Source organism: Rhinichthys klamathensis, unplaced genomic scaffold (assembly GCF_029890125.1).
Source record: "Rhinichthys klamathensis goyatoka isolate OS25496 unplaced genomic scaffold, OSU_Roscu_1.1 h1tg000574l_1, whole genome shotgun sequence".
Lineage (NCBI taxonomy): Eukaryota > Metazoa > Chordata > Actinopteri > Cypriniformes > Leuciscidae > Rhinichthys > Rhinichthys klamathensis.
In genome coordinates, this window is record NW_026607038.1 from 116636 (window position 1) to 137500 (window position 20865).

The 20865-nt window shown below is 42.7% G+C and overlaps 3 protein-coding genes across 4 annotated transcripts in view; 1 reads left to right on the forward strand and 2 right to left on the reverse strand.

Annotated features, from left to right (window-relative positions):
• Positions 1-757: 757 nt before the first annotated feature.
• Positions 758-3486, reverse strand: LOC130075326 (zinc finger protein 260-like). 2 transcript variants are annotated; one of them, XM_056239925.1, is made up of 4 exons: positions 3236-3486; positions 2895-3196; positions 2625-2656; positions 758-2217 (listed from the first exon to the last, which is right to left on the reverse strand). In XM_056239925.1, the coding sequence occupies exons 1-4, from the start codon at positions 3431-3433 to the stop codon at positions 893-895; spliced, it is 1857 nt and encodes a 618-aa protein (XP_056095900.1). In that variant the 5' UTR covers positions 3434-3486; the 3' UTR covers positions 758-892. The 2 variants fall into 2 exon arrangements, with proteins under 2 accessions (XP_056095900.1, XP_056095899.1); XM_056239924.1 differs by having other exon boundaries at positions 2895-3199.
• A 616-nt stretch (positions 3487-4102) lies between these two features.
• On the reverse strand, positions 4103-12701 carry LOC130075328 (TERF1-interacting nuclear factor 2-like). The gene is made up of 6 exons (XM_056239931.1): positions 12568-12701; positions 11825-12024; positions 7919-8014; positions 6117-6212; positions 5897-6007; positions 4103-4276 (listed from the first exon to the last, which is right to left on the reverse strand). Exons 1-6 carry the CDS (start codon positions 12602-12604, stop codon positions 4118-4120), a joined length of 699 nt encoding a protein of 232 aa, XP_056095906.1. The 5' UTR covers positions 12605-12701; the 3' UTR covers positions 4103-4117.
• A 7091-nt stretch (positions 12702-19792) lies between these two features.
• The window catches only part of cunh11orf98 (chromosome unknown C11orf98 homolog), a 3245-nt gene continuing 2172 nt past the window's right edge, over positions 19793-20865 (forward strand). The window contains exons 1-2 of the mRNA XM_056239932.1: positions 19793-19906; positions 20344-20468. Coding sequence (XP_056095907.1) covers positions 19871-19906; positions 20344-20468 — 161 coding nt within the window. The 5' untranslated portion in view covers positions 19793-19870. The remainder of the gene's footprint in view (positions 19907-20343; positions 20469-20865) is intronic.

The following is a 20865-nucleotide window of genomic DNA, read 5'->3' on the forward strand; positions in this document are numbered from 1 at the left end:
GTCCGCATGAAGGACCAGCGCCAGGACACAGAACCGGCCCGGGTGGAGGCCAGAGGCGCTCACGCGGAGGACGAGCGCGCACCCCCCCCCCCAGCTTCAGGCCTTTACAGCACTCAGATGTGCAAGAAGAAAGGGACTTAAAGACTTTTTTTTTTTTTTTAGATTTTAATAAACAAATAACAAAGCCGGCTCTGGGTAAATGAAGGGTTGAGCAGAGAGATGGACTCTGGAGAACAATGATTAATATCGCTCCGCAAAACAGTTCATTTCCTTCCATTCACACGTTCGGCTGGCGTCCGCGTTTCCAGGCCGTACAGCGCTAGCCTGACGCTATACAGACGCTAACGCCTTCTGCCTCGACCCCTCGAGAGCTCACGCACACTTTTACATTCACATGATCAATTTATGCATTTTTAGTTGTGCATGTATGTATTGTCTGGGTAGATGTTTCTGTACGGCTGATGTTTCAATATTAAAACTTAAAATCATAAACATTGATCAGCGAACATAAACAAGCATTGAGTTCACCGTGTGTGAGTGAGTGTGTGTGTGTGAGTGTGATGCTCTGTGTGTGTGTCAGTGGAGTAAAGCCTAGAGTAACCCAGTGGGTGATATAGAGTGACGAGTCTCTTCAGAAGCCTTGGATTACAGGGTTTATTTCAGCATCTCTTTATGAAGCGTCAGAGTTGAGGCTGAACACACACTCAATGGAGGGACAGAAATCTGTCCTAACCCTTCATTTGTTCTGAAGACGAACGTCTCCTGGGTTTGAACGACACGAGGAAGAGCAAACGATGAGAGCTTGTGTCTGTGTTTGATCTGAAGACTAACGCAACATGGTTGTATAAAATCCTTCATCCATAATGATCAGTGTTGGATCTCCAGTGCGAATCTACGTCAGAATGACGTTGACCTCGGCTAGCTTCGCGGCGGGGCGTCTGGGTTTGCTCTCGCGCGTGTGGACCCTGGTGTGGTTCTTGAGTTTGGCGGCGCTAGCGAAGGCTTTGGGACAGTATCCGCAGGCGTAGGGCCGCTGGTCGGAGTGCGTGCGCCGGTGTCGTGCTAACTCCGACGAGCTACGGAACCGGCGCGGGCACGCGGCGCAGGGGAACGGCCTCTCGCCGGTGTGTGTGCGCTCGTGCAGCGCTAGCTCGGCGCCGGTGAGGAACGTGCGCTCGCAGTGTGTGCAGGCGTAGGGGCGCTCGCCCGTGTGGATCAGGTGGTGTCGGTTCAGCGCGAAGGCCTTAGCGAACATCTTCCCGCAGTAGCGGCAGGGGAACGGGCGCGCGCCGCTGTGCGCTAGCAGATGCTCCTGAAGCGAACGCTTGAACTTGAAGGCTTTGCTACACTGCGGGCAGGAGTGCGGGCGTGCGTCGGCGTGCGTCTTGTCGTGTTTGATGAGCTCGCCGAGCGAGAGAAAGCGTTTGCCGCAGTGTGAGCACAGGTAAGGTCTCTCGCCCGTGTGCATGCGCTCGTGACGCCGCAGGATCGAGACCTGCGTGAAGCTCTTGCTACAGTGCGGACAGGCGAACGGGCGCTCGCCGGTGTGTGTGCTCATGTGTTTCTGGAGCCCGGAGCGAAGCCCAAAGCGTTTCCCGCAGAGCGAACACTGATGCGGGCGCTCGCCGGTGTGCGTTAGCTGGTGCCGCCTCACGTCGCTACGCCGCGTGAAGGTTTTCTCGCACTGCGGGCACTTGAACTGGCAGCGTCTGCGGTGGCTCTGCCGGTGAGCGGATCTCAGGATCAGCGTGTCGAAGCCCTCGCCGCACTGCTCGCAGCGGTAGGTGTGTGTGGCGCTGTGGCTCCGCCGGTGCGTAGCGAGCGCAGCAGGATTAGCGCTAGCGTCTCCGCAGATGGAGCAGTAGTGTGGCGGCTCGCCCGCGTGGCTTCTCTTGTGGTGCGCAGTTAGCTCGCGCAGGTTAGCGAAGGCGCTCTGGCACTCACGGCAGGTGAAGCTAGCCTCGCCGTGGATCTTGCGGCAGTGTTTGGTCAAGTCCCAGGCATGCTGGAAGGTCTTCTGGCACTGTGCGCAGTGGAACGGGCGCTCGCCGGTGTGTGTGAGCTGGTGCCGCTGCACGTCGGAGCGCCGCGTGAACTTGCGCCCGCAGGTGGAGCACGCGTGACGAGCGCGAGGGTTGTCGGCGGCCGCCGGCTCGGCTCTGCTGGTTCTCCGTGTGCGGGACGGGCCGCTGGAAGCTTCTGGAGCGTCAGAGGCGTCTGTGAGGAACATCAGAGAGAAATTCTGACATTGTGATGATGGACTCAGAGTTAAAGCTGCATGCTAGTGTGGTCAAAAGTACCAACTTCGGTACTGAAATTTAAAAAATCTGAGGCTTTGAACAGAATCATAAACACCTCTGATTGGCCGCTGTGTTCTCGCGCTCATCGGATATGTCTGTGATTGGCTACATCTAATCAAGTGTTCTAAAATTGAAGTTGATGAATGAAGCCCCATTTATGATCATTACTAAAATGTGTGATAATAACAGTCCCGCTAGAGAGACTCCGGCTAAACAGTGATTTATCACAGCGATCTGGTCTTGTTCTCGACTGATTGTTGTCGTTCTTCACTAGTAGCTCTAGCGGTAAATCATTTTAATCTAGTAAAAGCACAACTACCTCACCTTTACGGTCTCCATGTGGCGTGAGGGCACTCCTGAAACGGAGAAAATATTTACATTTAATCATTTAGCAGACACTTTCATCCAAAGCAAACAATAGAAGCAGGAGAACTAACAATAGTTAGTTAGACAATAGTTAGACAACAATATGCAAGTTTTTAAATAGATATAGAAGAGAAGAGAAAATAAGTGTTAGTGGAAGCAAGAATAGTATTAATATGCAAGAATATCTTGAATGAATGTTTGTGAGTGTTAGCGTCTCGCGCCACCCACCGCTGCTCCGGGCCGGCCGCCGCCGGGCGTTCTGGGGTTTTTACGCCCGTGGACTCGGGAGTTTTCCTCGGCCTTCCTCGCCCTCTCCGCACCGGGGGTTTCTGGGTAACGTCTGACACGGGCGCCGTGGTTTCCTGCAGTGTTATGATGTCACGTCCTGCGTCAGGTGTGTGCGTGTGGTGCTCGGGGCTCGGCGGGACGGGACGGTCCTCCTGCAGCCCGGCGGCAGGCGTCTCGGCTCGGGCCTCGTGTGGAGCGGCAGGGTCTTCACTCGCTGGAGCCTCGTCCTCCAGCAGCTCCACCTCCTCCATCTTCTCCTCCTCATGGCTGCGCAGCTCCACCTCCTCCATCTTCATCACCTCCTCCTCCTCCTCATGGCTGCTCAGCTCCACCTCCTCCATCTTCATCACCTCCTCCTCATGGCTGCTCAGCTCCACCTCGGTGTAGTCGGTGATGATGATGGAGTCGGGCTGGACGAACAGCACCTGATCCGAGGCCAGATCCGCTCGAGCCGATGGAGGGACTGAGAGCGAGGACATGATGCAGTCGCCGGAGGAGCGCGGAGCAGCGCCTGAGAGAGAACACACACACTCAGTGATGAGAATAACAGCATTATAAATATATGGCGTTATTTTTTTCAGTAACGAGTAATCAAACGAATTACCGTTTCCCCCGTTACGGTCAATAAAATGCGGCATTACTTGAGCTCACTGAAGCGGTTTCCAGAGTAGGCTCTCTCTCAGCCATAGGACTTACATATTTGATTTTTTTTTTTTTTTTTTTTTTTAAGTAACAATAGTTACTTTCCCTGGTAATAAGTTACTTTTAAAATGATGCAACTCAGTTACTAACTTGTGAGAAGTAACTAGTACTAACTATAACTAATTACTTTTTTTAAAGAAAAAAGCCCAACGCTGCTCACACTGAGCTTCCATTCCTTTCATTACATTACATGAAAAATACTTTAATTTATTCATCATACTGTTCATTTCAGAATGTACTAATACATTATAAAAAAATAAAAAAACTGCAACAAACTTTCTGTGATACAAACCCGGTAAGTTTATGATTACGATAATAAACTAATATAAGTTTGCAGCAGCTTTACGGCCTGCGTCTGTACAGCTCAAACTACTGGAGACTAATGAAGTCAAGTTACAGATGATCGAGTCCCGGCGTTAGAAATACAGTGCTATAATACAGTTATCTATAATGCACTTAATCTAAAGCACAAATGAAAGAGAAGTGTGTTTGCCTGTCTGCCAGCTGTGTGTGTCTGCGCTGAAGAGCCGGTGCTGCTGCAGGAGGAGCTGCAGATCTCCCGGGTCACTGCGCATGCAGTCCTCCAGGCCAGCGGGGGCAGGAGAGAGCCACGACACCGTCTGCAGCGCGGGGTGGGGCGGGGGGGAGGCAGAGGGAGAGGGAGAGGGAGAGAGAGAGAGAGAGAGAGGAGAGGGAGAGGGAGAGGGAGAGAGAGAGGGAGAGGGAGAGAGAGAGGGAGAGGGAGAGACAGGGAGAGAGAGAGAGAGAGAGAGAGAGAGAGAGAGAGAGAGAGAGAGAGAGAGAGAGAGAGAGAGAGAGAGAGAGAGAGAGAGAGAGAGAGAAGAGAGAGAGAGAGAGAGAGAGAGAGAGAGAGAGAGAGAGAGAGAGAGAGAGAGAGAGAGAGAGAGAGAGAGAGAGAGAGAGAGAGAGAGAGAGAGAGAGAGAGAGAGAGAGAGAGAGAGAGAGAGAGAGAGAGAGAGAGAGAGAGAGAGAGAGAGAGAATGAACACAAACGTTTAGTGTGTCATTTCAAAGAGTGTTTGTTTGAGCCGAACGGACCGGACGCACAACACGGGTTCAGTTTGGGGTGGAAAGTGTTTAAAGTTAGCCTGGATGCCAGCCCGTACCCCGCCCACAACCTTTTTTGATCGGGAAGTTCGGTCTGGACTCGCTCCATTGAGGAGTAATTATGATCGGTTCAGAAATCGTCGGGCCAATCAAATTGCCAGGGCGGGCTTTATACGATGATGGACAGATGATCTGCAGGACGTAATCCTCACGTTATCAAAGAGCGCTTAACTGGTTTCCCTCAGAGACGACTGCAGCTGGAGAACTGAGATGTAAAGATCCCGCTATCGCGTCTGTTGTAAAAGAAATCGACAGCGCATTCATTTTAAAAGACGAACAGAGAACTGCAATCAAGGCATTTGTCGATCGGAAAGATGTGTTTGCCGTCCTTCCTACGGGATTCGGCAAAAGTTTAATTTATCAGCTGGCTCCGATGGTAACTAAGAAGATGGGACGCAATGAAACCCTGTGGTCGTTGTGGTTTCTCCTTTGGTCGCACTCATGGAGGGCCAAGTAAAAGAAGCAACACTCGTTATTTTACTTCTTCCAGCGTGCGTGCATTTGAGTTCTGTAGTTGACAACTGTGCTATGCAAAGTAGTTGACTCACTGCGTTGCTCTCATTGGTTGTAGGTCTATCCAATTGAGTGCAGAGTTTTTTTTTTTCCTGGTTCGGTTAAGACACGCCTCATAATCAAAGCCCTATGAAGCAGTATCAGACTCACATTCTGACTAGAATATGAGTATGACGAAGTCAGGCTAGTTTAAAGTCACAGTGAAATTACAATGGACAATTATAGTTTTCTTTTATGGATTATTGCAGTGCTTATTCTAGATGATTTATCGGTGCACATCATCATTAGTGTTAATAATCTTAAATCAGAATCAGTTCCTCTTGCAGCATCTCTGCTCTGATGATGTGGGCGGGGCTATAACCTGTCACTCACATGAGATCAGCCAATAGCAAACCACAACCATCCAATCAATTCCACACAGACACAGTCAAGCCCCGCCCACATTTGCTCTTGTTCCTGAAGCGTTTCACTCGATATACGACACAATAGAGGAGAAGAGACCAGCGCAACTTCCCTTTCATGATGACTTTAAAATACGTTTGAAAGCTTTTCACAAGATTTAATATCTGGATATAGTTGTATCTGAGAAAGAGTCTGCACCTTCTTCAAGTCCGGCACAGGAAGCAGTTTCTCCAGGCTGGAGAGTAGATCCCACATCACTTCCTTCACCGCCGTGTCGAACCCAGCGCCATATTCAACAGGAAACACTTCCTGTGTGAAAGACACAGACAAGATGTTCACACACACACACACACACACACACACACACACACACACATACACACAGATCAGTGAAGGATGAACCTGATGTGTGTCTAACCTGGAAGAAATAAGCTTTCTCAACCGGGTCTTTCAGCAGCGCCAGAACCAAAGCTTTGAAATTAGTGACGCAGGTTCTCAAATCAGCATCAGGAGCCTGAACACAAACCACAGAACACCATCATTACTGATCAGACCAGAGAAAACATGACCTGCAGAATCTTTACAGCAGAATTCCTCTCATATCTGATGAAGTTTGCTTCATTGATTCTGTTTATTACTGTGAAGCTGCTTTGAAACGATCTGTAAAGTATAAAGCTGTACTGTATAAGGTTTGTGTATAGTATATAAGGTTAGTGTATAGTATATAAGGTTAGTGTATAAGGTTTGTGTATAGTATATAAGGTTAGTGTATAGTATATAAGGTTAGTGTATAAGGTTTGTGTATAGTATATAAGGTTAGTGTATAGTATATAAGGTTAGTGTATAGGGTTAGTGTATAGTATATAAGGTTAGTGTATAGTATATAAGGTTAGTGTATAAGGTTAGTGTATAGTATATAAGATTAGTGTATAAGGTTAGTGCATAGTATATAAGGTTAGTGTATAGTATATAAGGTTAGTGTATAGTATATAAGGTTAGTGTATAGTATATAAGGTTAGTGTATAGTATATAAGGTTAGTGTATAAGGTTAGTGTATAGTATATAAGGTTAGTGTATAAGGTTAGTGTATAGTATATAAGGTTAGTGTATAGTATATAAGATTAGTGTATAGGGTTAGTGTATAGTATATAAGATTAGTGTATATTATATAAGGTTAGTGTATAAGGTTAGTGTATAGTATATAAGGTTAGTATATAAGGTTAGTGTATAGTATATAAGGTTAGTGTATAGTATATAAGGTTAGTGTATAGTATATAAGGTTAGTGTATAGTATATAAGGTTAGTGTATAGTATATAAGGTTAGTGTATAGTATATAAGGTTAGTGTATAGTGTATAAGGTTAGTGTATAGTATATAAGGTTAGTGTATAAGGTTAGTGTATAGTATATAAGGTTAGTGTATAGTATATAAGATTAGTGTATAGGGTTAGTGTATAGTATATAAGATTAGTGTATATTATATAAGGTTAGTGTATAAGGTTAGTGTATAGTATATAAGGTTAGTATATAAGGTTAGTGTATAGTATATAAGGTTAGTGTAGTATATAAGGTTAGTGTATAGTATATAAGGTTAGTGTATAGTATATAAGGTTAGTGTATAGTATATAAGGTTAGTGTATAGTATATAAGGTTAGTGTATAGTATATAAGGTTAATGTATAGTATATAAGGTTAGTGTATAGTATATAAGGTTAGTGTATAAGGTTAGTGTATGGTATATAAGATTAGTGTATAAGGTTAGTGTATAGTATATAAGGTTAGTGTATAGGGTTAGTGTATAGTATATAAGGTTAGTGTATAGTATATAAGGTTAGAGTATAAGGTTAGTGTATAGTATATAAGGTTAGTGTACAGTATATAAGGTTAGTGTATAATATATAAGATTAGTGTATAAGGGTTAGTGTATAGTATATAAGGTTAGTGTATAGTATATAAGATTAGTGTATAGGGTTAGTGTATAGTATATAAGGTTAGTGTATAGTATATAAGGTTAGTGTATAGTATATAAGGTTAGAGTATAGTATATAAGGTTAGAGTATAAGGTTAGTGTATAGTATATAAGGTTAGTGTATAGTATATAAGGTTAGTGTATAATATATAAGATTAGTGTATAGGGTTAGTGTATAGTATATAAGGTTAGTGTATAGTAGATAAGGTTAGTTTATAAGGTTAGTGTATAGTATATACGGTTAGTCTTGTACCGGGTGTCCAGGCGCCGTGTCTGGAAGATGGAGTTTGTCCAGATGAGCTTGAATGTTCCTGAGATCCACCGGACCGCGACACAACTCCAGAACCATCTTCAACACAACAACACACAGTCACACACAGTCAGACACACAGTCACACTTACAGTCACACACAGTCACACTTACAGTCAGACACAGTCAGTCACACTCACAGTCAGAGACACTCACACTCGCAGTCACACTTACAGTCACACTTACAGTCAGTAACACTCACAGTCAGAGACACTCACACTCGCAGTCACACTTACAGTCACACTTACAGTCAGTAACACTCACAGTCAGTCACACTCACAGTCAGAGACACTCACAGTCACACTTACAGTCACACTTACAGTGACACTTACAGTCACACTTACAGTCAAACTCACAGTCAGAGACACTCACACTCGCAGTCAGACTTACAGTCAGACTTAGTCACACTCGCAGAGACACAGTCAGACTCAGTCACACACACACACACAGTCAGACAGACAGACAGTCAGCCACAGTCACACACACAGTCACACACACAGTCACACACACAGTCAGACACTCACAGTCAGACACTCACAGTCAGACACTCACAGTCAGACACTCACAGTCAGACACTCACAGTCAGACACTCAGTCAGACACTCACAGTCAGACACTCAGTCAGACACTCAGTCACACACTCAGTCACACACTCAGTCACACACTCAGTCACACACTCAGTCACACACTCAGTCACACACTCAGTCACACACTCAGTCACACACTCAGACACAGTCAGACACTCACAGTCAGACACTCACAGTCAGACACTCACAGTCAGACAGTCAGCCACTCACAGTCAGACAGTCAGACACTCACAGTCAGACAGTCAGCCACTCACAGTCAGACAGTCAGACAGTCAGACAGTCAGACACAGTCAGACACTCACAGTCACACACTCAGTCACACACTCAGTCACACACTCAGTCACACACTCAGTCACACACTCAGTCACACACTCAGTCACACACTCAGTCACACACTCAGTCACACACTCAGTCACACACTCAGTCACACACTCAGTCACACACTCAGTCACACACTCAGTCACACACTCACAGTCAGACACTCACAGTCAGACACTCACAGTCAGACACTCACAGTCACACACTCACAGTCACACACTCACAGTCACACACTCACAGTCAGACACTCACAGTCAGACACTCAGTCAGACACTCAGTCAGACACTCAGTCAGACACTCAGTCAGACACTCAGTCAGACACTCAGTCAGACACTCAAAGTCAGACAGTCAGACACTCACAGTCACACTCACAGTCACAGTCAGACACTCAGTCACACACAGTCACACTCAGTCAGACACAAAGTAACACACTCAGTCAGACACAAAGTAACACTCAGTCACACTCACACTCAGTCACAACACTCAGTCAGACAAAGTCACACACATAGTCAGACACTCAGTCAGACACTCAGACACTCAGTCAGACACTCAGTCAGACACTCAGTCAGACACTCAGTCAGACACTCAGACACTCAGTCAGACACTCAGACACTCAGTCAGACACTCAGACACTCAGTCAGACACTCAGTCAGACACTCAGTCAGACACTCAGTCAGACACTCAGTCAGACACTCAGTCAGACACTCAGTCAGACACTCAGTCAGACACTCACAGTCAGACACTCAGTCAGACACTCACAGTCAGACACTCACAGTCACAGTCAGACACTCAGTCACACACAGTCACACTCAGTCAGACACAAAGTAACACACTCAGTCACACTCACACTCAGTCACAACACTCAGTCAGACAAAGTCACACACACAGTCAGACACTCAGTCAGACACTCAGACACTCAGTCAGACACTCAGACACTCAGTCAGACACTCACAGTCAGACACTCAGTCAGACACTCACAGTCAGACACTCACAGTCAGACACTCACAGTCAGACACTCACAGTCACAGTCAGACACTCAGTCACACACAGTCACACTCAGTCAGACACAAAGTAACACACTCAGTCACACTCACACTCAGTCACAACACTCAGTCAGACAAAGTCACACACACAGTCAGACACTCAGTCAGACACTCAGTCAGACACTCACAGTCAGACACTCACAGTCAGACACTCACAGTCAGACACTCAGTCAGACACTCACAGTCAGACACTCACAGTCAGACACTCACAGTCACACTCAGTCAGACACAAAGTAACACACTCAGTCACACTCACACTCAGTCACAACACTCAGTCAGACAAAGTCACACACACAGTCAGACACTCAGTCAGACACTCACAGTCAGACACTCACAGTCAGACACTCACAGTCAGACACTCACAGTCAGACACTCACAGTCAGACACTCACAGTCAGACACTCACAGTCAGACAATCACAGTCAGACAATCACAGTCACACACTCACAGTCAGACACTCACAGTCAGACACTCACAGTCAGACACTCACAGTCAGACACTCACAGTCAGACACTCACAGTCAGACACTCACAGTCAGACACTCACAGTCAGACACTCACAGTCAGACAATCACAGTCAGACACTCACAGTCACACACTCACAGTCAGACACTCACAGTCAGACACTCACAGTCAGACACTCACAGTCAGACACTCACAGTCAGACACTCACAGTCAGACACTCACAGTCAGACACTCAGTCACAGTCAGACACTCAGTCACACACACAGTCAAACTCTGTCAGACACAAAGTCACACACTCAGTCACACTCACACTCAGTCACAACACTCAGTCAGACAAAGTCACACACACAGTCAGACACTCACAGTCAGACACTCACAGTCAGACACTCACAGTCAGACACTCACAGTCAGACACTCACAGTCAGACACTCACACTCACAGTCAGACACTCACAGTCAGACACTCACAGTAAGACACTCACAGTAAGACACTCACAGTAAGACACTCACAGTCAGACACTCACAGTCAGACACTCACAGTCAGACACTCACAGTCAGGCACTCACAGTCAGACACTCACAGTCAGACACTCACAGTCAGACACTCACACTCACAGTCAGACACTCACAGTCAGACACTCACAGTCAGACACTCACAGTCAGACACTCACAGTCAGACACTCACAGTCAGACACTCACAGTCAGACACTCACAGTCAGACACTCACAGTCAGACACTCACAGTCAGACACTCACAGTCAGACACTCACAGTCAGACACTCACAGTCAGACACTCACAGTCAGACACTCACAGTCAGACACACACTCACAGTCAGACACACACTCACAGTCAGACACACACTCACAGTCAGACACTCACAGTCACTCACAGTCAGACACTCAGTCAGACACTCACAGTCAGACACACACTAACAGTCAGACACACACTAACAGTCAGACACACACTCACAGTCAGACACACACTCACAGTCAGACACAAAGTCACACACACAGTCAGACACACACTCAGTCAGACACTCACAGTCAGACACTCAGTCAGACACTCACAGTCAGACACACACTCACAGTCAGACACACACTCACAGTCAGACTCACAGTCAGACACTCACAGTCAGACACTCACAGTCAGACACACACTCACAGTCAGACTCACAGTCAGACACACACTCACAGTCAGACACACACTCACAGTCAGACACACAGACACACACACTCACAGTCAGACACACACACTCACAGTCAGACACTCACAGTCAGACACTCACAGTCAGACACTCAGTCACACACACAGTCAGACACACAGTCACACACACAGTCAGACACACACAAAGTCACACACACACACACACACACACACACACACACACACACACACACACACACACACACACACACACACACACACAGTGTGACACACTGACCCGCGCTCTCAGGCCCAGCATCAGCTGTGTTCTCCGTCTGTATCCCAGCACCTGCGGCAGCGTCTCCGTCACCATCGACACAAACTCCTCCAGCTTCCCATAATGCACCAGGCTCTTCTGCTGCAGCACCTGCCACATGAAGGCAGACATGAGGTGTAGAGGAGGAACCAGCAAACGCAGAGACGCCAGGGGGAGCCCGCCTGCGGACACGCGGACACACACACACACACACACACACACACACACACACACAGTCAGTCACACACATTCAGAATCAGACACACACACACACAGTGTTAAAACTTCACAAAGAGAAATATTAACTTTAATGTGTTGTCAATTACAGGAGAGCCAGAAGAGGATCACAGAATCATCTATTGCAATTAAGTTGTAAAATGTATCAGAAGTCACTGAAATCTGCTTACAAAGGTCTCCAGAATACAGTTACAAAACAAAGAAAGTTTCAGGTCCAAGATTACAAAAAGGACAATGTAGAAGAAATAGCAGCTGTTTTTTAATAGACAAACAAACATTTTTGTCACGTACTCCATGCAAGTATAACACACACACACACAGTCGGTCTGCGCTGATTAGCGCAACAATGATCGTCTTTAATGATCCGTCAGTGAAACTGCACGCGCTGCTTCTGGATGTAATTCTGCCGCTGTTTGAATGATGAATCATCGCGGCTCTGAACTCTGACCTTTAGTTTCAGTTAAATCAGCTCTTTGTGATTTATTTACCTGTGTTTGTGATTTCAGCGCCGTTTTCTTCGTCCATAGGGATTGTTGTTGAAGCTTTACAGTGAGTTAGGCTCCGTGCGTGACGTCACATCCGGTCTGAAATATATAAAATAAAAGCGCCGCCATGCGACAAAACCGCACAAGAGTCTTTTTTTAAATCAATTTTAATATTAGTAATAATAATAATGAGAAGAAGATGAGGTTTTATATATTTTTAATACTTTTTTAATTGTAAATAATTGTGTGGGCAACAAAGTTGTTATAAAATAATATAAATAAGTAAACGATGAAGAAAAAAGGAAGAGTATATATATATAACACCAAAGAATATGTGTGTGTGTGTGTGTGGCTCACATGATACGCGTGTAAACAACACACATTAGTGTGTTTTTCAGTGTGAAGAGAGTCCTCGGTTTCTTTTCTTACATTTATTTATTTATACGGCTATACTGGCATCTAGTGGCGACACTGTAGTATTACATGCACTGCATTTCAAACACATTTGCTCTGTTAACTCTGTATTAATGGGAAATAAAATGAGATGTGTTTTATATAAACTATTAAACGAATTTATATAGAAATAAACTTGGCATAATTTAAAGGCGAACATGTATTCCTACACTTCAAATTACATGTTAGTTATAAAACATTATACAAGCTTTCAAACAATTTAAATCCGTTTATATTTACAATTTAAATCCATATATATTTACAGACTCGTTAATTCATAAGCTTCATGTCTCCGTCCAGTAACAAGCACATATTATAGCGAATATATATATGCTTATTACCAATGAATCCCAAATAGAGGTCTCTGCGGAACAACAAGAAGGTGTTTCCCAATAGGCTCTATGCACAGCTGCACTACTTCCTGAACTTCAGGCAGGTCCTTTGTTTCCTGTCTGACATTATTGGCCAAACTGATTAGTTCAGGTGTGCCTGACTCAGGCACACCTGAGGGGTATTGCACAAAAGTAGAATTAAGAAAGCCAGGATAACAGGCCAGTCCCGGCTTGACCTAGTTTAATCAGTGCATCCTGGCTTAATCCGTTGCACGTTTGCTGAGCCAGGATGAGAACGCGCGGATATGTCAAGCCAGGTGTATATAGTTTGGATAAATGCGCGTTCACGGCATTCTTTAAAACATCACGAAACCGATCACAGAATCACCGATCCGAAAATGGAGAAAACGCGTGCGGCATAGGCTACTTTTCGCCTAATGAGCAACAGCTTCTTATGGAAACGTATGAAGAAGTGAAACATATAATATGTAAAAAAGGCAATACAGCTGCTGTAATAAAATAAAGAGAGAATGCATGGCAAACAATAGCAGACCGATTGAATGCGTAAGTGTCCAAATAACCAGTGCTCCACTGAAACCCTCATAATTACAATTCAAGGAGTTACTTGTCATTTTCAAAAATAATTGTATACTTTGCATTAAATGTGACCAGTGAACATGCATTTAACATGAAGAATAATTGCAAACACTTACCCACTATGTGTATCTATTTAGTTTATTTTATGTCTATTATCTCTTTTATCTTTTTACTCTTATCTATTTGTATGTATAGGTTTCCGCAGCCTGATAAGCAGCCTGGTAACATAGTGAGTATTTCCTAAAGTAAATTTACATTATGCCAAAATTCTGCTATGCTAACTAAAAGGTGTTCACAGAATTCACAAACTGTCAGATATATCTACACAACGCATCTTAAGAGACAGATCGAGCTGACAGAAGTCAAGATTGATGTGAACAAAAGAAAGCTGGAGGACATGGACCTTGAGATGCAAATTAAACACAAGACACTGAGGAAACTAGAACTGGAAATCCAGAAACTAGAAAGAGAAGTAAGTGACTTCAGTTAATATTGTAACCATGACTGTAACACAATGTATTAATCTTTTTTTTTTTTTTTTTCAAAGCTCCAAGCTGACAAGTGATAACAGCAAAATAATAAAAGAAAAATATTCCAAAACCATTGTGGTCTTGTAACTTTTTTTTATGAATGTCAAGTATACACTTTATATTTATTGATCCAGTGAAGTGGAACTAGAATTTGGGAAGATAACCACAGTGTGTGCTACCGATTCCAAATAAAATGCATGTACACATGAAAAAGTTATATAGCCTACATTATCCTTTATTAAGAGGTGGGCTAAATCAAAACTAAATTAACTGAAATCATTTGCAATGTAAAAAACATTCCCAGAGTTGCTTTGGATGTTGATTGGGACAATGCTGCCATATTCCCAGATAACAGAAATGGTAGTCTTGTTAGAGAACAAGACTACCATTTCTCTTATCTGGGAATATGGCAGCATTGTCCCAATCAACATCCAAAGCAACTCTGGGAATATTTTTTCTCATTCAACAGTACATTTCTACTCTATACTTGCATGTATAGATATACATAGTCTATATTCTATTTCTCATATTGTATAGTATTGTTCTTTTGCACTGTGTTGGCATTCATTGTGGACAGAAAAGTTATAATTGCTCAGGTAAATCTGCTTGCCTCACTGGGTGTATGACAATACGCTTTAAATCTCAAATAGTATATATATAAATTCATCAAACCTCTGACAGTGAAATGAACAGCAGTTTTTTAATAATAACTAAAATTTACAGTACGCATACTTAGATGAATGACAGTAGCCTATATCTAGTATTTTAATGCAGGACCATGAAGTGACTAAAACATTAATATCTAGGAGGATTTAGGGAGGAACTAGCCAATAAATCACTAGGATTAATCTTAGCCTGGTTGTTAGCCTGCTCCGGAGCAGGCTAGCTTCAAAGTGTAAATCTCCATAGTAACTTAATGTAGATTAATTTAGCCTCCCTTCAAGCAACCGAGTCAGGGCTAAATTCAGCCAGGATACCGGGAAAATCCCAGCTTAATCCCTTATCTTGCTTTTGTGCAATACCCCCCTGAACTAATCAGTTTGGCCAATAATGTCAGACAGGAAACAAAGGACCTGCCTGAAGTTCAGGAAGTAGTGCAGCTGTGCATAGAGCCTATTAATGGGCGTTTTCAAACCGGTCTAGGCATTTTCCAACCATCCAATCATAACCGTACGGATTCGGAAGCCCTTTCAGAAGCGGAAATTTTATTATAGCACTTTCAGAAGCGGAAATGCGTTATTATTATTTCTCGGGTTTTTTCTTGATTTTTACTATTATGTCTATATCGCGACAACATTTGATTTATGTAAAAAATAAAATACAGGCTACAACTACCTATTTTCTTTAAAAAGGAATTCTTTCATAAGATATAAAAAGGAATTCTTTCATAAGATAGTTATACAAGATCTGTATCTTATAACATAACGGGAAATTTGGTTTATGAAAGAATTCCTTTTTAAAGAAAATAGGTAGCTGGATTTTATTTTGACATAAATGTTGTCGCAATGTATATGTAAATGTTGTTATAGCCTGTGAGTGTGTATTATATTTTATAATATTCTCTCCTACCTACATGCAATTTTCCTCTAAATGTAAACCTTAAAAGGTAAAAGTATTAAAAATTACTTTATTACTCAACTATTTATAATTACATTAGTTTTATTTTCGTTTTGTGTGTGTGTGAACAACACAACATAAATCAAGTTGTAACGGTGATTAACAAGGAAAAACAATAGCAATTTCCAATAAAGTTACCAAATCCTACTGTAAAGCAATGGTGAAAATTATTGTATTGGTCTTTCTCACCTGTATTTTTCAAAATATATTTATATGTAATGACTGATATTTAAGTGATATTTGTAGCTTACATTAAATGATATATAAAGTAAAACGTATTGACCTTTAAATTAAGGTAAAATGTGTTTACTTAGAATAATGACTCTGAAAACTTTAAACATTAGCATCACTTTATTGACCGTATAGATACTGTAACCAATATGATGAAAAACTGTATTGATAAATGCAGCATTCTCTATTTAATATAATAGTAAAAAAGAGAGCATCCAATAAAATAAAATAAGCAATAAATGTGGCAAGTTCAAACATGAGGAACACATTGCATGAAACATTAGATGCTTCCTCCAGCCACATAGAAACAGTCTCCGCAGTATCCTGGGGAGTCATCAGAGCCATAGAACCCCTGCAACACACCTCTTTGCCCTCTCCCTCTGTAGCCTTCGCCACAGTCTTTGTATGTAGTATCAAAATGGAGACATCTGGATAGACTGTATGGAACCCTATACAGGTTTCTGACATTTTCACTGAATGCCTTCCAGTTCACGACACCTAAAAAAAAAGTTGTCAGCTGACCTCATCATTGTCTTAATATTCAACCATACATAACTGAGAAAAACAGAGAGAGCTGTGATTAACCAAACAGTGACACTAATAAAACTTACTGTCCAACCACCGAAAGTGAGCCTCTCGGCGGAAACTTTCCATGCTCACAATGCTGTTGAAGCACCTGCAGGTGAGGGCAAGGGAGCCCATTGCAACATCACCATCTTGAAGCACAACCTCCAGTAAGATTTCACGAAGGACCAGCGGAGGAAGCTATACATGAACAAAACATAATCTGAACTTCTTGTGGTTATAATGATTCCCTTGCATTTTATAAATTGAGTAATAACAAATACATGCCTCCTGTATGTTCAGGGGTTGGTCAACAGTTGCCACTATGAAGGGACAAATGAAGAACATCAGTAAATGACAGTCAACATTTACTATAAATAATAGAGCACCTCAAACAAAATAAATCATACCAGTTTTGTGTGGCTTGTCAGTCCGCCTTCTCTTTCTTTGCTGGATTTCCATGACCGATCTTGATAAATTTATGACATAAAAACACATTAATAATACAGTATATCAAGTTTCATTGATCAGGTGCTGCTGGGGCCAGCGAAGGAGTTTGTTGTGGTGGATCAGGTGCTGCTGGGGCCTTATTTTATGCCCAGCTATATGGGCCACTATTTGATGATAATGTCTGGGTTTACATATTTGAGATGTGCAGAAGGGGCATGTGAATAAATTAGTATCTGCAAGGTAGCGCTGTGGTTGAGGCTCTTGTCCTCTCCGCTGAATTGTCATGTGGTGAATAGACAACAATTTCATCCATTTTAATTTAACAAGTTTCCTCCACTGTACATAATTATGTTAGTCTATAGGTTTGACTACACATGTGAGGTATTAATGCCTGCACTGATATAATGAAGAGTGTTGAACATTGACTAGTGAGCTGATCTCACAGCTAAAAAAGGTCAAATCATGTTTCTATTTAAATCTAGGTGTCTGCAGAGGTTTTTGTTAGGGTTATGAGATATAATATAAATAACAGAAAAATTATAAATATTACATTAAAATTGATATTAAAAATAATAAACTTAACAAGCAATGCTTTTTCAGCTTTTCTTGTTTTCTTACAGCGCACCTCACACTCAAACACCATTTCTTATATGAAGGGAGTGGTTTCTGGACTGAATGAAAACGTAATTTATCCACAAAAAAAATTTAATCGTTTTTAATCATTTTTAATTAGACAGAATTTGCAGTTAGATTAATGTGCACAACACTTTCCTTAAAATGTATTTATAGTTATTTATTTTTTTATTATTGTATTTATAGAACATATTAGTAGGCTACCTATATCCCCTGGTTTCAGAAACAATTTTAAAGCCTAGTCCTAGACCAAATAAGTCTGAGCTGTTCCAACTGAAATACACTTGCACTGACTGATCTTAAAATATATCAGTGTCTTTGTTTTGTCTCAAGATGAACACCAGTAATGTTTTTTTTTTCTAAGCACGTTTATGAAAATTATTTAAATGTCCTAATTGAACTATGGACTAATCCTGGTTTAGGCTAAACCCTGTCCCTGTCTGTGAAACCGGGCCATAATTCGGTGGAATAGCCCACTAATATTTGTTTACAATTATTGTTTTCTAGTCTGACAAGCTAACGTTAACTATTTTTTTATATTACAACACGCCGACAGTAAGCAAACTACCACTATCAACACTAAAGTAACAAACGCATGCACCAAAAAGTTAGCGAATGTTTGCTAATAGTGGTTAGCGATAGATTGTAAGTGGCAGACCTCTTGGAGCTTTTCTTAATCGTGTTGCAAGCAAGTTTACACAAACTAATTAGCGTTAACTGACGTAAAATGAGAATTTACACAAATCCACTTACATCCATATGCAGGACAGGTGACCTCTCTCCTCATTTCACCCATAGACTGTACCGTTTTCTCGCTATCACTAATATCTGAATATCTGATGGGGAAAGCGTATTCAAGTATCACCCACTCAAGTTTTAGCAAACCAGGCAGAGAGATTGTAAAACGCCTACCTGGTTGTAAAACGCCCCCAAATTGAGGCACGCCCCTTGTTGCTCTGCAGAGACCTCCTTCTCAATGAATGACGCATAAATGTTCACATATATTAAAGCGCCCTCTAGTGCTGCGCATGCGCAACTGCAGCATCGACCACCAACAACATGCGCGCGCGTCACACTCGAGAGTTCACCGCTTTATTTGTTTCGTCATACTTGTATTTATCAGTATGAATCTACATGACTTAGTTTAATGCCAGTACACCCCAACGTATTTGTGTTACTTAAAAATAAATAATGTAACAGTGGCTGCAGATGCGGAAGTGACGCGCAGACAAACAGCGCTTCCGGTGATTCGCCTTCTCTGCGGAATCATGGGTAATGAAGTCTTTCATCAGAGGTTCAACTCCTGGATTATTTAAAAAATAAGTTTAGATAATGCGGGCTGACGGCTTCAAGAAAAGCATAAATCATCGATTAACAATCTCGGAGCTCACAGTAGGGCTGTCTTTACATGTTTATAAGTTATCGCTAAAGATGTATTCCCCTATGGAGAAAACTAATGGGATTTTAACTTCCGGAACTCATCTTTTCGATTAAACATACATTTTCGAGAAATCTCATTACTTCTCATAGCAATGTAATTATTATATCTTATGGAAGATTGTTAGAACTTTACCCGAGTGTTAATTTTCGTAAGTATTTACGAATGTATTTACGTAAAAAAAGAAAACATAAAAGAATCTCACATTGTTGACCAATTTTTTTTTCTTTTATTCCTCTGCTTTCTTGTTCTCTGTAATATTGTAATTGAGCATCTTAATAATGCCAGGCCGACTTAACCCTAACACTGATTTTCAAATATTTTCTACTTACTTTCTGTAGTCTTTATTAAACTAATTTAGTGCGCGTTCGGGGACTTTTATTGTGTAAACGCTCTCTCGCGGCTTCCGGCTTCACAGAGCAGCAGCAGCAGCACGAGAGCACACCATCCTCATCATCATCATGGCTCCAGGAGGGAGAATAAACAGACCCAAAACCGTGAGTTTCTGCATCAGTGGGACTGAGTTCTGCTGATGAGTGTGTGTGTGTGTGTGTGTCGTGTGTTATCTCGTGATGAACCGATGATGACCCGGAATGATGAAGCACGTGCTCCTCCTCTGCGCTATTATGGGCTGCTTCACTAAAACATGAAACAACAACCGAGAGAAGAAAAAACTAGAAAGATTACAATAAATCAAAGGTATTATTAAAATAATCAATAAAAATAAACCTCATATGAAGAAAGGTTTTACTGTCGTTCTAGATTTTATTTACAAGGATAATAGATCTGGGTTTGATGTGGAATCATCAGTTTAGCCTGCAATGTAAATGTGTGTGTTTCAGGGTGTAAATGTGTGTGTGTTTCAGGATGTAAATGTGTGTGTTTCAGGGTGTAAATGTGTGTGTGTTTCAGGATGTAAATGTGTGTGTTTCAGGAACTGGCCAGGAACCTGTTCAAGAGACGGAGAGTTCTGAGTCTAGAGAAGAGGAAGAAGAGACGCATCGTAGGAGCCGTGATCGACAGAGACCTGATCACCAGAAACCACCTGAAGAAGAGGAGGTGACACACACACACACACTCACTCACTCCTGAAGAAGAGGAGGTGACACACACACACACACACTCACTCACTCCTGAAGAAGAGGAGGTGACACACACACACACACACACACACACACACACACACACACACACACACACTCACTCACTCCTGAAGAAGAGGAGGTGACACACACACACACACTCCTGAAGAAGAGGAGGTGACACACACACTCCTGAAGAAGAGGAGGTGACACACACACACACACACACACACACACACACACACTCACTCACTCACTCATGAAGAAGAGGAGGTGACACACACACACACACACTCCTGAAGAAGAGGAGGTGACACACACACACACACACTCACTCACTCCTGAAGAAGAGGAGGTGACACACACACACACAC

Bases quoted from the DNA above. Each gene is read 5' to 3' on its own strand.
- LOC130075326 (XM_056239924.1), bottom strand. From the start codon at position 3,433: ATGTCCTCGCTCTCAGTCCCTCCATCGGCTCGAGCGGATCTGGCCTCG. The intron at 3,200-3,235 runs GTGGAGCTGCGC...GAGAAGATGGAG, and splicing joins AGGTGATGAAGATGGAGGAG to GAGGTGGAGCTGCTGGAGGA. The intron at 2,657-2,894 runs GTGGGTGGCGCG...TCTCCGTTTCAG, and splicing joins GCGGCCGGCCCGGAGCAGCG to GAGTGCCCTCACGCCACATG.
- LOC130075328 (XM_056239931.1), bottom strand. From the start codon at position 12,604: ATGGACGAAGAAAACGGCGCTGAAATCACAAACACAG. The intron at 8,015-11,824 runs GTCAGTGTGTCA...GTTGTGTTGAAG, and splicing joins TGCTGGGCCTGAGAGCGCGG to ATGGTTCTGGAGTTGTGTCG. The intron at 4,277-5,896 runs GTGCAGACTCTT...CCCGCGCTGCAG, and splicing joins CTGTGCCGGACTTGAAGAAG to ACGGTGTCGTGGCTCTCTCC.